Genomic DNA, 17,205 nt, shown 5'->3' with positions numbered 1-17,205 from the left:
CAATGTCGATGCTGGAAGCATTAAAAAAAAGGTCTTTGACCTGTCATGTCAGGATTCTCGTAAAAATGCAAGTTTTAAAATAACTGCGAGAGAGAAAGTTGTCCTTTTTGTTTGACAGTACGCTGTCAATTAGCAGGAGAATCCACAGATGGATGAAAGGCTCCATGCTCACGGCAGGGCTAAATGTAAACTTGGGTCAGTAGGGTACGTCCATCTGTGGTTTGTCGACTTTAGTCAGACTTCTTTTTCTTTCTTTTTTTAAATCTCTCAATTTTTCTTGCCAAGTGCCATTTTGTTAATCTCAGTTCAGCCCAAAGCAGTTCTGGTGGATAAATCCCACGGCAGGTTAAAGTAGATGTTTCGGTTTTACGCTGAGTCATTGTTCCATTTCAGTGTTGGCGTCCAGCAGTACAGAATAAAAGGCGTTCGTACGTTCCCTCTAATCCTGGTTCTATGGGGGGAATGTTCAAAGCTGACACTTTCGCGAAGGACAAAACAAAGTTGTCTCTTTGCCTTTCCTTCTCTCATATATATGGATTGTATGTTTTCACTGTTTGGATGTGTTTGGAGAACTTAATTGTCAGACATTCAGAAAGACACATGCAGCTAGCTAGCTTCAAAGCTTCCCAATGAGCCATCTAGCTAACAAGAAAATGGTTTTCACTCAGTGAGGGAGACTGTTTCTGTTTTTTGGTAATTAAATGTGCGTGGTACTTCAGGTGTGCAGTGTGGCAGCCCAGCGTCAAGTAGCTTGGTGCTACTGTTACCATGGTGACGCTGCAGTTGGTGTACTCTACTCTAGGTTTAGGAGGCAGAAGGCCAGGTGACGATGCTCATGTGTTGCACCGTGGGATACCCCCCCGGTGATTCGGGGCTGAAATGCATGGTCATTGTGTGTGGGTGTGTGTTTGTCACAGACGTGTTTGCGTGTTTGCTCAGCCCTATGTCGTGCCTATAGTTTTGAGTCGTACATCTGAACGTTATGATTGTTGTCATGACATCCAGCTTTTGTGTTCACACGTCTGCATGAGGCAAACGTATCTGTGATCTGCCGCCGGTGCATTTTACTAAGGATGTCAGGAGTTCTTGAAGACTGAATTTTTATGTGAGAGGTGTGTGTGTGTGTGTGCATGAAAGTTTTTAGTTGTTGAGTGTGTGTGTGAGCAGTTACAGGGTGATGTGTTAAAAATGATGCGGTGTGCTGGCATGCTCTGGTTCCCTCTCTTTTTGTTGTTCTGGCCCAGGATGCAGCGGCTCAAATGATTGTTTTACGAGTGGAAGTAAAATTAATTTCAGATGGCAGTGGCCTCTGCCAAAATGAAGATATTATGATGAATGGTCCATAGAAAGTCAATTTGAATGTTGGTGCTCAGTGTATTTTCCATCCTGATCTTAGTCCATTCAGACATTGAAGGCTAATTTTAAAGCCATCCTGTGTAATTACCAGGATGTAGTAGTTACCTCCAGGATATGGCAGTCCAATAATTAGCCTTGCCAATACTCAAATTTAGCGTCCTGTTGGATACCTTGTCATAAGTCTTTCAATTTGGCAGGTTAGCAGTGTGTTTTGCATGGGGGGTTTTCCCAGAATGCATTTGGGAAATATCTCCACTTGGCTCAACACAATCTCTTGGGCCAGGAGAGGAAGATTAACAACCAGTTCTTGAAATCCTCAAACTTTTCTTTCTCAGATTGTAATCCATTTTTAAAAATATATATATTAAAGAGAAATAAATAATAAATAAAACCAACGTGTCTTGTTTTGTTTGGCAACACCTTCATTGAACAAGTTGAGAGAATGGCATAAATTGGCATAAATTTATGAAACCAAGTGAGCTTCTTTACGACGCTTGCTTTGCCTGACTGAAGAGTGTCCTGCAGGGTCATGGAGGATGAAGGACATCGATCGCTGCGGGTTCAGATCCCCTGGGACATTCTCTGCATCACTGAACACGGTGGCGTTCATTTGACTCCAGCTAACCGCTGAACAGATTTTTTGTTGGAATACTTTTAATATTATTTAAACACAGATGTCCATTTGAGTATATGAAAATTGGAATCTTAACCTGTTAAGGTAGAGATATTTGGGTAAGACAATGTCCAAATTACTCCCGAGAGTGCAAATAGTAGCTCTATTAAATTAGAATTGAATATTTAAAATTAGCCAGTGATTATTCAAATTAAATTGGACAGATAATTTGCAGCATGTTGGAGTGATTCTGTTGGATTATTGACATTTTGATGGCCATGTATCTGAGGTAATGCCTTAAACGGCTTCTTTTTTTTTTTTACTAATGGAAAAAATATATTGTATTGTCATTTCTGTAAAATTCAGTCAGGGGTTACGTCCAGCCAAACACAAATAAAAATCCCGATTCTCCAGTTATGCTTGACTGAGTTGTACTGCACCAAATAAAGCGGTGAACAGCTTTCTGCGTAGGAGCCGGGCTGCAGCTTCAGGTCTCTGAGGACAGAGTACAACATGTCCTCGCCTACATCTGCAGCCCACTGGACCACATGTCACTTGTGCTGCTGGATACCGGAAATAACAGCGACACTCTCGTGGGTTCTTTCACTGACTTCTGGTAAGTATTTTTTATTTTATCATAGAAATAATGAACGGAAAGTTAGACAAACACACCATTTAAAAACACTCCTCGGCTGCCAGCCTGTGGTCTCATCTCTCTATGAAGAACTGAGCCCAGGTCCAGCACGCTGTAACACGAGGGCGGGAGAAAGCAGTTCAGTGCAAAACATCTGGGATCGTTAATACTGTTGTCCAAACTGGCCCACTGGCCTTCTCCTGTGTCTCATCTCCACATATTACCAGTGTTGAAACAAAACAAGCTGCAAATAGCCGATACCACTGGCCAAGCGGATGGCCTGTGCCAGATGTTGATGATGGGCACTGATGGAGCCCAGAGGTGAGGAAGGTGTGCAGATTAATACTCACACACCCAATGTTTCACTGCATCGAACAAGTGTCAGCCCATTCACACATCTGATGTGGCAACACACGTGCACACTCGCTTGTCAAGCGCACATCCCATCATTACCTGTGGTTTTGCAGGAAGCACATTCCATTCTGTGCACTCGCCCTCCGGCTATGCCATCTTACTGATGTCCTGTGTGCACGCTGGCATCCTTAGACGGGTAATGAGAAGGCTGGATGCTATAAATCATAACTAAAAAATAATTCTAAATAAAGCCCTCTTAAGCATGCTTTGATTAATTTGACCACTTTTCTACATCCATTAACAGCCTCGGGGAGGGGGGGAGGGGGGTGATAACATGGAGCAGCATATTCCCCGCATGTCCCTGCAGAGTTCCTGTTGACAGCAGGCCTGCCACATTAAGGAGGGCATTATTGGGTCTAAGTGAAGGGTCATTTGTCAAACAAATTGGCTGCAGACAACACTGCAGTAACATGGAGCTGGTTTTGATTGGATGATAATGTCATAAATCCATGTATCCCTTTACAACTGTCAGAAGAAGTCGCTGTAATAGGGCGCATGAAATGAACAGAACGCTAAGGTAACGTTACATCATATAGAGCAACATAGGACCATGAACGTTTACATCGATGATAGACAGATGGGCCCCTCCTCTTCATCAGTTGTTCAGCCAATCTGTTGTGGTGTTGAGCTGCTGCAAATCCTCATCCAGATAATTTTTGCTCCTATGGATTTCAGGATTAATTTGTCAATGACATTTCATGGAATAATTATGAGTGAGGTTTCCATGCAAATGCAGCCATGGGTTAAAAAAAAAAGAAATCAATTATTTTTGAACTCGTGGTGTTTCCAGTTGTTTTTATGTACAAATTGATAAAACATATTCGTGGTGCATTCGTTTCTACTCTTACACTAATTTTGGTTCTCCATGACATTCGCACCCAAAATGACGCAAAAAGCTTCATTTGGACTGCATTAGAACACACCTGCAGAGGAAAAATAGGTAATGCAAAATTACCAAAGTTATTTCCTTCTGCCCTTTGGGTGAGAGCAAGCTGTCCTGAGCCGTTTTAATGTATTCCTCCTTTCCCTCCTCCTCGTCTGTTTTTATAGCTGTAGGAAAAAATAAAAAATAAATTGCATCCATCGGTAGAACTGAACTCTGAGCTCCTTAAAGGTCTATTTTTGTCCGTAATGCCGTATATACAGTGCTTATTCTCATGCCTCTCTGTTTTCTTCTGCAACCCCTCAGCTTCCTCTTATCTGCCACACTGCCGGTTTCCAAGCTGTCCCTCATTTCTGCCACTTTTTTTTCCCCACACCTATTGCTCATAACTTTGGAGTTATAACCCATTTAGCGAAGCACCCAAGGCATAAAATGTAATAAAAACAGTGCCCAGGCCAGGAATCGCTGTGGTTATACCTCAGTTCACCTTACTGCCCTCATACGTTGAGGCAGCTGATGCCAGCTCCAGAATATGTTTAAGAATGAGGTCCTGTCGGTTAATGGTAGGGAGAACTCTGCAGGAGATTGCTTTGAAACTGATACAAATGAACACTTATTCCTCTTCAGTGATTAGTTCTTTTCTGACGCCAGACATTTACCCTGCACTTCCATGCACTCTCCGCTCTCTTAATTGCAGGCTTCGTCTGTCTTAAAAATGATGGCTTTCTGTCATTTGACAAGGAGACCATTATGTAAATGTCCTCTAGGGACAGAGTGCCAGCACCACTGGGTGAGTTGGCTATTATCTATGAGCACTTTACAGCAAAGTGCATATCTGAAACATTATTATGCACGCCCACAGCAGCATTAGACAGACAAAAAAAAAAGACATTGTTTGCATTGACTTGGCTCCTCATGGAATGAATCATAATGAAGTTGCTTCCCCCCGAGCTCGTTGTGTTTCGAGGAATTTGAAAAGGCAACATGCCAAATAATCCTTCACACACATAGAATACATAATAGATACTTGTTAAGAGCTCTGGGAAAGCAAATTTATACGAGGGAACCTGACCATAAGCAGTTTAATGCTTGAACGCTACCTGTTGGAGCATGAAGACCTCTGTGTTTATGGATTAATAAATCTGCGGTAATCTGTAATTATGCAGCCTCGACTGAGAAAACATTCCTGCAGACAACAGATATGATGCAAACATCATTGATTTAGCAGCGCACGGCTTAGGAGGCTGGTTCAAAACCACTGGTGGTGCTACTTCATCCATCTGTCAAAATGATGCCTTTATGGTACTCACACAAAGGAGAGCAGTATGTAAATGTTGTTTATGGCCTCATTCAGACCTGGCAGGATGCAAATTGTTCCAGAAATAATATAAAATAGAATGTTTCCATCATGCAAAGACAGTCTACACAAAACCAACATTTAAGCAACAAAGTGCATGAATAGAAACTGGAAGGATGTGTGTAAAATGAGTTGATAAAAATCTTTATTGACAATTAAATTCCTAAGAGTTACTTTTAGTGCCTCCAGATCACAGCAGCAGCTCATCTTACTGCAGTGAAAGCTGCAAAAACTATAAATGAAAGCTTTTACTTTGTCGACACGGTGAAGGTGACCTGCACAAACATTTTCTACTCTCTTTAAACGTTTCTATTAAATTAATTACAGCTACAACAGCTAAAATTACACCTTTCACATCCACAAAAGTAAGCAGAAAGAAATTCAACTGGGTGAATAAATCACACACACTAAACTGAAATAATAAAAAGTCAACATTTGGTTTGGATTAGATGTAAGAAAAAGATTACCCAGGACAACAGGAGGTTAACTCTTTTTTTCTTTTCTTCGCCCCAACGGTTCCAGACATGACCGTAAATAATGTTGTTTAATTAACTGGCAATCGCTGAGTGGTTCAATCAAAAATAAATTACTTCAAGATTCCACTATGTGATCATGTTACGCCTTTGCAGAGGTTTGAATTCCTCTCGCCCTCGTCGTCTGTGTATAAATAGCAGTTTATCCACACAGGTCACTGTGAGTATGTACAGCGTGTGTAATTTCCAATTAGCCGAGATGTGAAAGAGAAAGTGCTCTCCGTCAGCTTCTCTACTTGTCTCTCGGGTGTGTCTACATGTTCGCATGTACAAAGTCCCATATTTGTCCACAGGTTTTGGTTCATCCACCAGGAAGTGTTTCTATTTTCACTGTGTTTCCCTAAAAAAAAAAAGACAAGCCACATGCTCATCTCAGTCGTGTGAGACATTTTGTCATGCTGGGAGATTAGCTTGGCGAGCTGAAAACACTGATACCCTCGGTTTTTCCATGCGAGGCAGAGACAGAAACAATGACTACATCGGCGTAATTAAATAAAGCTCTGGTTCCACTCATTTTTAATTACATTCTTATTGCGTTGGATTGCTTTGTTGACACAATCTCTTAATTGTGAGGAGGAATCACGCTCCAGTACAACGCTGGGAAGGGGTTTCCTACTGGGAAGGTGATGGCAGTGCATCTGTCCACGCCCAACATGTGCTGCGTGCATCAAAGAGCATTGTGGGTAACAATCAGCCTTGCGCGTCCAGCAGCAGTTGCCGACTAAAGTTCTGACAGCTGTGTCGTTTTGACGTCACAAACACGAGATGGATTCACCGTATGCCCAGCAAAACAAGCCGGCGGGATCTCTCTTTGCTTCTTGGGCACGCTTTTCTTCCTCTCGCTGTTTTATTAAAGTCTGAAGCACCTGGTTGGATTCTGTAGTCGGATTCATCCTACATTAATGCCCCTAGGAGCACTTCCTCAGGCTTCAAACAGAGTTTAGCTGCTAATTAGCTTCAAAAGGCAGAGCAGTCTCAGATGGCGCCTTCCAAAATCCTCCCGCTGCGCTCGTGAACCTCGCTGAGGATCTTGCAATCAGTTTCAGTCAGCAATTTATGAATAATAAAGCCGGAAGGTTAAGATAAAGTTCATAGTGGATGCAGGTGAGCATGTGAAAGCAGGATGGTGGAGGATGTGCAGAGATTTCACATCTCACAAAAAAAATAGGAAAAGAATTCACTCAAGCAAATAAGACAGAGGCGCGAACCTAGAACATTTGTTATGTAGGACACACACACACATATATATATTTATTTAATTGTACCAACTGCTGAGAAACAGATCTGCCATCTTTACTCTATCAAATGCGCGAATTAAGCATTTATTCAACTTTTATTTCACGATCAACCCAACAGAATATTTTCCAGTTCATTAAAAAAAAATCCCTTTCTTCTTCTTCTATTGAAGAAAGAAAAAAGAAGAAGAAAATAAACATTTCTCTTTGTTTTCCAAGAGCTCTTGGCACATCGTACAAAGTAAGATCATGCTGCGGAAGTGTGGGTGTGTTTCGCTGACACGCGGGGTAAGGGTCAATGAATCTATAAAGGAAAGAGAACGTTCAAAAATATCAATGAGGAAACCGTTCACACAGCACACTGCCACACTTGGAAAAGACAAATCAATACACACCTATGGTCCGCGATACACAAGCTGTGCTTTAGGCTACGGCAACGTTCATCTGAGAAATAATCTGCTGCTTTGTTGTTTCTCTTTTGTTCAATTTGTGACTTTCTGTGTTCTTTTATTTCCATATTTCTGCAGACTTTCCTCACTTGCTTTTTTTTCCTCAGTATTATAATTGATCATGTGGAATCTAAATATTTACCAGCATGAATAGCAGAGGGAGGAAAAGGAGCGAGAGTTTTGGGTGAATTATCCGCTGCTTTTATGCTGGGCTTCATTGTCCTCGCTGTTTCCACCTGTTTCTGCTCAAATGAATTTTCGTTTCCTTGTTGATAGAACATGGAAGCTACAGAACACCGCGGCCCATTTAAATTAGGGCCACGACTCTTGTTTGACGTACGTCCGCTTTGTCTTTGGTCCTTGTCTCCTGCATGTCTTCTGGATTTTCCAGGTGTTTTGTGGAATGGAATAATTGCTTTGTATTCCATTCTCTCACCGAGTCTCGTAAAAGCCAGGAAGCGAAAATGAAACGGATCCTTTATTTTGTCACTAGATGTGTGAGTCCAGTGTTAAAATCAGGACTCTGGGGAAAACTAATTTAGTGTGCAATATTTTATTGTGTTAAAAGACAATCCACTGACATCCAGTATAATCTCATAAGATACCCATTGTATATATTTACAGTATATTAATGTATACACGTCTTCCCTCACAACGGGGAGAGTGCTTGTCCTCTGTGGCGAACAGGATTCTTGTCCCTCATTGCATTTCCTGCGTTGCTGTAACAAATACTAACTCATTCAAAGCTCTCCAAAAATAAGTTCTTATTTCTTGCATGTGTAGATAAATAGCACTGCGTTCCAACGTTTATTGATTCATTTATCATTTATCTTTTCTCCAGTCGCTACCTCGGCCCGTACCTCCGGCGATCCATGATATTGTGTTGGTGCGGCAGGAGATTTGGAGGTAAAAGGCTTTACAACGATGTGCAGTCGAGCACTGAAGTAGGATTGTGGTATTTGCTCTGGTAAAAACTTCCCAGAGCAAATGATAATATGATTCTAGTACTATTGAAGGCCCAAACACTCATGAGGGTTTCTCCGAGGCTTTAAAGTACCTCTTGTCTTGAGTCTCGCCACCTTTGCCCCTCGTTCACTACACAATCCCCTCACTGCGTTTGCTCCTCCACACCACCAGGGCCGTCATGAGGAGGGTAACCAGGATGGGCACTGCAATGAAGGGGCCCAGGATGCGGTTGGGCGGGTCCCTCAGGAGGCGTCCGGACAGCGAGCAGTCGTGGAAGTAGTGCTTGTGCACCCGGATGAAGAACTCATCCACCAGCCTGTTGGGCCAGAAGCACTCCATCTTCAACGCCACCAGGTACGTGCAGTTTGTCAGCTCGCCGTAGAGTCTAAATGTAGATGACAGAAAAGGAAGGATTAACACTGAAATCAAAAGAATCGCCTGATTGATTGGGCCCTTAATTACCCATTTAATTCTGGAGTGTTGAAAAAAAATTACATTGAAATATACAGGTTTTATTTTGACCCCCCCCCCCCTTTTTTTTTTTTAATCAATGATAAATAAATAGCTACTCGTTTGCATGAAACCTGTTGGAAGGATGGAGCATGTGCTGAAAAAGATTCAACTGTTGGTTTAAGGAGTAGGTTCAGATAAATCAATTGATCCATTGATTTCTTTATTCACGTCAAAATAGTCCATCAGACGCTTTAATGTGAGCCAATGAGCAACAATCTTAATTTTTAGTTAAACGCTTTAAAGTACAACTGAACGATTTTAAATGTCAATTGTTGAAAAACAAGCTTAATTCCTGTCCAATAAACACACACACACACACACACACACACACACACACACAATTGTTGTGAGGTAGAATGAGATGTGTAACTCAGGACTACCAGACTATCCAGATGGCTCTGGTACAAAACACTTGTCCTTCACCATTAGAGATCCTGTAGAAAAGAAGAGTGAGGAGGAGGTGCTTCACTGTGTATTGTTTGTACCGTGTGTAGGTGTGTGTGTGCGTGTGTGCGTGTGTTCTTCCTCCATGGTAATACAAGCCTAGGAGCTCACCAAACCATAATTAAGGTAATCATTAGGTCTAAGCAGTTAGAAAATGCAGCATACAATTCCTGTTTCTGGGATCACCCATTGGGTTTCCCATTTATAGATATGTTCACACATTTATAGATATATAATACAAATATATTTTCTGCGTATAGGTTTGAACTTCACTTTTATACAGTAACAGAGACGACACATACTGCATACTGACCCAGCCCCCTTTGTTTTCTACGAACTATTAATCCTCATATAATTCCGCTCGTTGTTTATTTAGATTTTCAAGGATATTCATGTCAATGTTTTGAGGCTGGCATGGATTAGTCATCAGGGCCTCTCTCTGCTGCCACATATTGGTATTCTAATTCTAAAATTCCCACAGCTTTTGATGATGCGTCCCGCTATGAAGTTCTTCTTGCAGATTTTTTGTTTTTTTAGATGGGAACAGCTCAAAGCCGCTTTGCTTGAGGCCAGCTCTGCAGAGCGGCATAGCGGCTTCTGCCTGCTTTTCTGCTTCGTCCTCAAAGTTGCACAAAACACAAGGAAAGCGATTCCTGGCCACGCTGCCGGTCTAACGGGAACAGAGGTTTGACGAGGAAAATTAGCATATGTATATTGCTTGTTTTCTCTGTGTCAATAAGAAATCACCATTTCATCCTATAGAAAGACAAACAGCGATTCTCACTCTCGTTTGCACCTACAGGAAGATTCAAAGCGTCACTTTGCCTCTACTGCACATTTTTTGGAGAACATGCATGAACTCAAGCAGAAAAGTCTTCAGGTGGATTTGAACCCAGGAGCTTCTTGTGGCGATCCAGGATGCCATATGTTCCACCTTTTTACGCTACTATTATTATTTTATATGAACTTTAGTTACAGTGAAATGCTAGTGTCGACTCTAAATTGTCTCAGTCCAAGCATTGAAGCAGAGGAGAAATACATCTGGCGTTATTTACATGAAGAAATGATGCAACTTCATGCAAAGGTTGTTATTTCAAACGCTGATGGAATTACGTACTCTGGCACCTCTTTAAAATCTCTTTGGATCAACTGATAATACACACATACGTACGTACGTAAATATATGTTCCCGTGAAAATCTACATAACCCACCTGTCATATCCTCTGCATGTGAAATTGCATGTATTTGGCATAAAATAAGATCAATGAAGCTAAAAGAAAGCTATACACACACATTTATACAGTATATACAATATGGAAATAAGTCTCTGCTTTGATGGAGATGATAAATAATACAGTCGTCATTTTCACATTAAAAAGTGTAGCACCTTGGAAATGCAGTAAAAAGTAAAAGCAGATGCAGAGCGAGAGAAAGGCCATTCCTAACTGACTATATTTATTTGTAGACGATGAGAGCGAGGCAGCTTTGTGAGACAGCGTCATGCTGCTCTCGGTAGTTTGATCAGACGACTGAAGAATAAATAAAACCTGGATGAAGAATAGATCAAATCAAGACAGAGAAAAGCTGCTCCTGTGACTTGAGAAAGGCCTCGACGCCGTTTGATTATTCCACTTCCAGACGTCCACAGAGCAGAGCGTGTTGGACTAATAATGCTGTCGTGTGTTTAAACTTTAATAAAAGGAACTCAACTCAACCGAGGCCACCGGTGGAACCAGTGCGTTTTCACAGTCTGGGGTGCTGGTGCAAAGACTCAGAACAAGGGACTCAATTAAAGCAGGAAAATAGCTGCCAGCAGTCACGTGTTCTCCGGGGACGGCAGCGTTCACTTCAAAAAGAATTGAACTGTGCAGAAAAAGAAGGGCGAGAGAAGGGATCTGATTTGTTTCTCCTTTTCGGAAGAAGACGAGGGGCGCGAATGTGGAAGGAGACGTGTTGAATGCCAGTTTGATTATCTCCAAAGCTCGATGGCTGCTTTCATCAACCGATAAAGCAAGAAATATTTTAACTGAGGGAAATATCAGCATCGCTTCATTCTGTCAAACGTGCAGCAATCCAGGCTATTCTGGATGCTATTTAGTCATCAGGGTAGTAAAAACATACAGAAACGGTTTGCAATCAGCAACTAATCAGCTGTTTAATCACAGAGGTCCACAGAAAGCGAACGCCGATGAGCTTTCCACGCTACTGAGCTCACTGGGGGGGGGGGGGTTTGGCCCTGGCTTTGCATGTTAACCCGATGAGAGCGCATCCACAAAAGGGGTTTTAAATTATTACAGACGGCTGACAGGCATGCATGACTGGCTATCCGGAAACCCCCCAGCAGTCGCACAGAAGAGCGAACGCTTGTAAACTACTAAGAAACGCAGCTATTTTTAAACGGAGACTTTCAGAGGAGTCTCAGAAAGCCTCCTCCGTCACTGTGTAACGGCGTTGTATGCTGCACAGAACCGGGAAGGACCCGGGTGGTGAAAATACCTCTAGACCGGAGAACCCGGAGAAACCCCACGCAGACACGGGGAGAACATGCACGCTCCGCACAGAACGGCTCCAAGTTGGATAGCTATCAATTACTGATACAAATCCACAATCACAATGAAGTCTTATATCTTACAGCAAAAAAAAGACTAAACCCAACTAATCAAAAACACCTTAAACACGTTTGCTGTGACAAAAGCACCACATATGGTCGCCATGACCATCGCGTGGCTCTTCCCATGTTTAAGTGGCATCGTCATTGAGAAGAATGGAGGAGTTGTGATGAAGGCTTCCCATAGACTACATGGAATTATAAGCAGATGGTTGGGGGGGGGAAAGCCTTTTTATGTCCCTCTCCTTGGAGATCTTGTGTCTGGTTTGTATATATGGCAAATGCTAATCCAAGAAGCCCCCCCGCCCCAGTGTTTATGAAATACACATAGTACTAGATGAGTTGTGTGTGTCGCTGTAAAGTCTTGGAGGTGCAGGCATTTCCGGCACTTCTTATTGCACATCAGCGTCTCCTGTTTTTTCATGGCGTGCTCAAAGCGTCACAGAAATATCAATATATTTGTTGATGCTATTCCTGTGTACGCTTGATCGTACTACATTCTGTGTGTATGTGATGCTACTTTCTGCTCAGCTGACATTCAAACAACAATCAAAAGGCTCAAAGGGTTAAACTGAATCTCTAGTTGAACTCCACAGGCTTCTTTAAACAGATTCACTGAGTTTTGAAATCTTTGGTTGCACAACAACGATGGCTAATGATGCGCTGCTGCTCTAATGATGCTCCTATTAGGGAGAACCACTATGATTGAGTTGTGATTTTTTTTTTTTTATATAATCACTGTGGTCACTGGATTAAAGCACACATTGGGTCCCCGTGGCTCGTTTCCCATTGTTATGGCTGCAGAGCCGGGAACTGAGACGTCCCCAGACGCTTAATGACCCATCGGCATGAAGCAATTAAACGCTTGCTTTCATTGTGCAGAGATGCTCCTGGCACCGAGTAATTGGGCGCGATGGCTGAATACCACATCCTTTATCAATCCATATTTTTCCTCTTCAGCAGTTCTTATGTCGACACTTTTTCAACCGCATTTCAGTTGATGTCAAATCCAAATAGTTGCACTATTGATGCATAAATCAGCACATATATGCTAATATTTGACTCTGGGATTTTGAGTCTTGCAGAACAGCAGTTTTCACCACAGCTGATGTAAACAAATGTATTCATTGCTGCTTTTTTTTTTTGCATTTGATGCGTGATATGTGATTATCTAATCTTCTGGCAGACAGGGATTTCCATACATTTACATAAAATACGAAGATTATTTGCATGCGCTTGGAAAGTTGGATGGGTCCAATGGAGAGGTGAAACCAGCTGAATCAGGTGATTAGAAACATCCAATCGCGTTCGTTTCAGCTATCCTGTTGGGCCCAGGATGGCCTGACGCCGCTCACCTCGCTCTGCAGATACCAACATCATGTGGTGATAAATTAAAATGTAAAGTTTGTCTGTCTATCAAAGGGGATCAACTCTTCCAGTGGAATTCTCATCGCTACTCTCATACATTGCGAGGTCCCCCCCTGAGAGTAAAAATAAAGTGAAAAAAAGCTTTTGCTATAAAAGGTCATTGCTCCAACCGAACGGACTGAATGTCACTGCCATGTCCAAATAAAGTGGCATGAGTGTGTTTGTTGATGATCCTTACCCTGGCAGGCTGTGTTGCAGTAATACTGTATAAATAGATCTCAGCAAATCATTAAAAATATATTTTTTATATATATATTATTATTAAGACATTTGAGGATACATTACAAACTAGAAAAGCCCTCAGAGAGCGCAGACCTCTGCCAAGCAGCTCATTCCCTTCCTAACGGGATTTAAACCATCAACATGGTGATCTGGATCATCACCAAAAGGTTCTAAATTGTTCTTGCTATCTTTATACACCAACCATGAAAAGTAAAGGGAACCGGACTTAAACTAATTTTTTAATCCGCTCCGTTGTTTCTCGGGTACACAGCGTGGTAATACACCCGGATAGGATAGTTCAGCATAGGGCCTTCATTGTTATTACTTATAGCTGCCAGGACGCCAAAAACCAGCTCTCTAATCAAGGGAGTATGTTACGGACTGGTGCGAGAGGACCCCAAGAAACAGAGGACGGAGACAGTACAAACGTGACTATAAGCTTTACTGGAATGTTCATCAGTCGAGTCACTATCCCGGAGCTGCGCACGGGTTACGGGGTGGCCGGAGCCCAATGAAAATATCTTGTTAAACAAAAAGACACAGCCAAAAGAACAAACCAAATAAGCAAGCTCAAAATACAAAACTCTGACAAAGGCAGATCCCAGGGATGAGGAGCGGCAGAAAGACGTTCTGCACGCAGGGACGCGATCCATGAAAAATAGTCCGACTGGGAACAGCGGGCGGAGCAGGGCTTATGAAGGCAGGTCGTAATCAGCCTCAGGTGTGTCCGGGATGAGAAGCAGAAAACAGGTGTGAGTCGTAGGCCAATCAGCCAGTGCAGCCACATGACCCTCACAGAGTAACTCTGAATACCTGTGGCTCCAGCCGTCGCTTACAGTGAGCACAAAGATAATATTTGCACACGCACAAAAGCGTATAGCCTTTGTTCTTCGCACTAACCGTCTCCCTCTGTTGTCTCTCAGCCGGCGTCTGATCAGCTTTTGGAAAGTGACCAAAATGTTGGATGACTGTACAGACCTCCATCCATGAATAAACAGCTCTACATGTCTCATGGCAACACACTCTCACACCGGATCAGCATGAATGAATGACGGTTGTTTGTGTGGCGACCATTGTGGAGTGTCACACATTATAATCACATTCAGGTGTTTACGTTCCTGCATTAAAACTAACAAACGGGACGAACGTGCTGATTCGGGGCATTATCACCGCTGCCGAGGCGGAGGCCATGTAATAAGTTCATTATGGGTTGTTTGCATCAGTGGGAATGTAAAACCGCTTTTCTGTTCACACTGGGATGTGGACTTTGTGTGGATGCACGTTCGTCCTACTCACTCAACTGTGTCCTCCCAGCTGCACCAATGTCTCTGGTCCAGTTCTTGCATGTCCAGTCTGAATTTGGCCAGGCAGAACTCCTCGATGGCTAATTCATAGTGGGGCCCACATCCCAGCGCAGACACGCAGTGAAACACTGCTTTGGAAAGAGAAATGTGAGTGAGAAAAACACAAATGGACACAAATTGCATTTAGTATGTGTCCTCTATGGCCTGGTTGGACTAAGAGTTGCTGTCTGCTCGATATATTAATACCTCACACGACCCCAAAACGTGACACACAGGAGGATGTAATGATTGGGAGCCGTGGGATGGATTCACGCGGCTAAAATGTTTCTAGGACTAGGACTGCGTGTCCTAATAAACGAGTCGGGTCAAATTATCTTAATGCAGGGGAGAAAGGAGAAGAAGGAATAAGAATGTGATGCTTCATGGAGGTAATGGAACAGAACATCCATTACCAGACCGAATCTGGTGGAAAGTCTATCAGCTGATGATTCATAGCCAATCTGAAGAAATAGTTTAACATCAGAAAAAAGGCTTTTGTTTGACCTTTTATCTTCAGACTGAACCTGTTTGTTGTTGTTTTTTTAACCTGTGCCCAAATGTCATGCTAAAATAAGATAATCTCTACTTCATTTCAAGAAAGCAGATGTTAATTTCTTAAGCAATGCTAGTTAGCGGCCACCGTTAAAAACTGTTGCAGAGTCGCGAACGTGTGAAAATGCTTCGTTTTACACAGTGAATGATCAGAAACCAATGACCAGGCTGAAAAAAGCACATCATCTTTATCAAGAAAACACTTAAAACACGTAAAATCATCCTATGTTGCCAAAATAAAAAACTTTCCAGTGGCATTACATTTCCTTTGTGAGTCAGTAATGCGCCCGCTTTGGACGTGGACCACTTTTATCTAGTCCTGGGGGCGCCTGTAACGATCACAGTGCCCTTCTCCTGGGTGGAGGAAGACATTAATTCACATTATTAGCCCACAGATATATTTGGACACCCGCTGAGACGCTGCGCTAAATGCAATGCTGAGCTGCATCAACTTGACTTGACCTGACTCGACCTGTTCATTAAGGCTGCTCTCCGTCAAAGTGTCTGATCATGTTACACACAAGAACCCTGTGATATTGAAGCTGATGGCATTCCAGTAAGTAAACAGCGTGCGACCTTTGACCTGGCACATGTTGCCTCTCTCCCTCTCTTTCTCCTCTGTGGGGATTTACCAGAATGCACTCCTCTCTCTCTCTCTCTCTCTCTCTCTCTCTGGAAGCCAGTTGAGCTGCTTCAGTGGACTGTGTGTCTTTTCCAAGTATGTTTACTCTGATCATCCATGTTGCATAAGACGCTAGACAAATGGAGAAAATGATTTGATCTCACAGCGAGTCTATGCGTGAGGTTTTTTCCATTTCTGTTTGATGACAGGAAGAAAAAACATGTCAGAAAAGAGATGGATTGGATGTTTCATTTGCAGCTTCCACACCGCCCTCTGGAACGACTTAGAAATGTAGACTCTTCTGTTCAAGAGAAAGCATCTGAAGTTAGGCTTGACAACATGGATCTGGAATAAACAAGAAGTAGCACAAGGCTCAAGCCGTGACTCGGGGATTTGTATAAGTGAGAAGAAATAGGTTACGATGGAACGCAGAGGAAAGATTCAGGTGCAACGTGCAGCGGGGAGAGGGCAGCGGACACGCCGCTGATGACGAGATTCAAGTCGGATGACGTGACGGTCTAAATATAGATGAGGCACATTTCACCTCAGTGGAATTTAATCTTTTTTGATTCCTCGCTACTGACTCACTTATGAAATGTAAATGCGGCAATGCAGTCTTAAAAGTGCTTTAAACATTTTTGAAAAAGGCCATTCCTCTGTGAACGATCTCAGCTCGACTTTGTTTTCGAAAGAGGACTTGGCCGACCACCATGATCCAAAGTTCTGTTTTCGTTTTCGGGCTCCTCTGGGCAAAAAATATGTTAATTACAGACACAGCTGGGTTTGCTGACAGATTAATTTATTCAAATCCATCAACAAATTACAGGAGGGATTAGAATCTGTGAAAGTGCTTCTCAGTGCTCCTCTGCAAGTAGCCCACGGTCACACGAAGCATCGGCTGGCAGCGTAAGGAAGCTCTTGGGAGAAAGATGCAAATTCTTCGTACTGTGCGTTGACGAAAATGCAGTACTGCATCGGACTAACATCTCAGTATCATCGCTTCGTTTCTTCTTCTTTTCTTGAAGGTGATTA

At 42.6% G+C, this 17,205-nt stretch overlaps 1 protein-coding gene across 1 annotated transcript; it reads right to left on the bottom strand.

Annotated features, from left to right (window-relative positions):
- Positions 1 to 8,569: 8,569 nt before the first annotated feature.
- On the bottom strand, positions 8,570 to 16,292 carry ramp1 (receptor activity modifying protein 1). Its single transcript, XM_068746556.1, has 3 exons — positions 16,280 to 16,292; positions 14,953 to 15,091; positions 8,570 to 8,825 (listed from the first exon to the last, which is right to left on the bottom strand). The coding sequence occupies exons 1-3, from the start codon at positions 16,290 to 16,292 to the stop codon at positions 8,570 to 8,572; spliced, it is 408 nt and encodes a 135-aa protein (XP_068602657.1).
- Positions 16,293 to 17,205: the final 913 nt, after the last annotated feature.

Source organism: Brachionichthys hirsutus, chromosome 12, assembly GCF_040956055.1.
Source record: "Brachionichthys hirsutus isolate HB-005 chromosome 12, CSIRO-AGI_Bhir_v1, whole genome shotgun sequence".
Classification (NCBI taxonomy): domain Eukaryota; kingdom Metazoa; phylum Chordata; class Actinopteri; order Lophiiformes; family Brachionichthyidae; genus Brachionichthys; species Brachionichthys hirsutus.
Note: the sequence above shows the minus strand (reverse complement) of the source record. Positions and strands in the feature narration are given on the sequence as shown.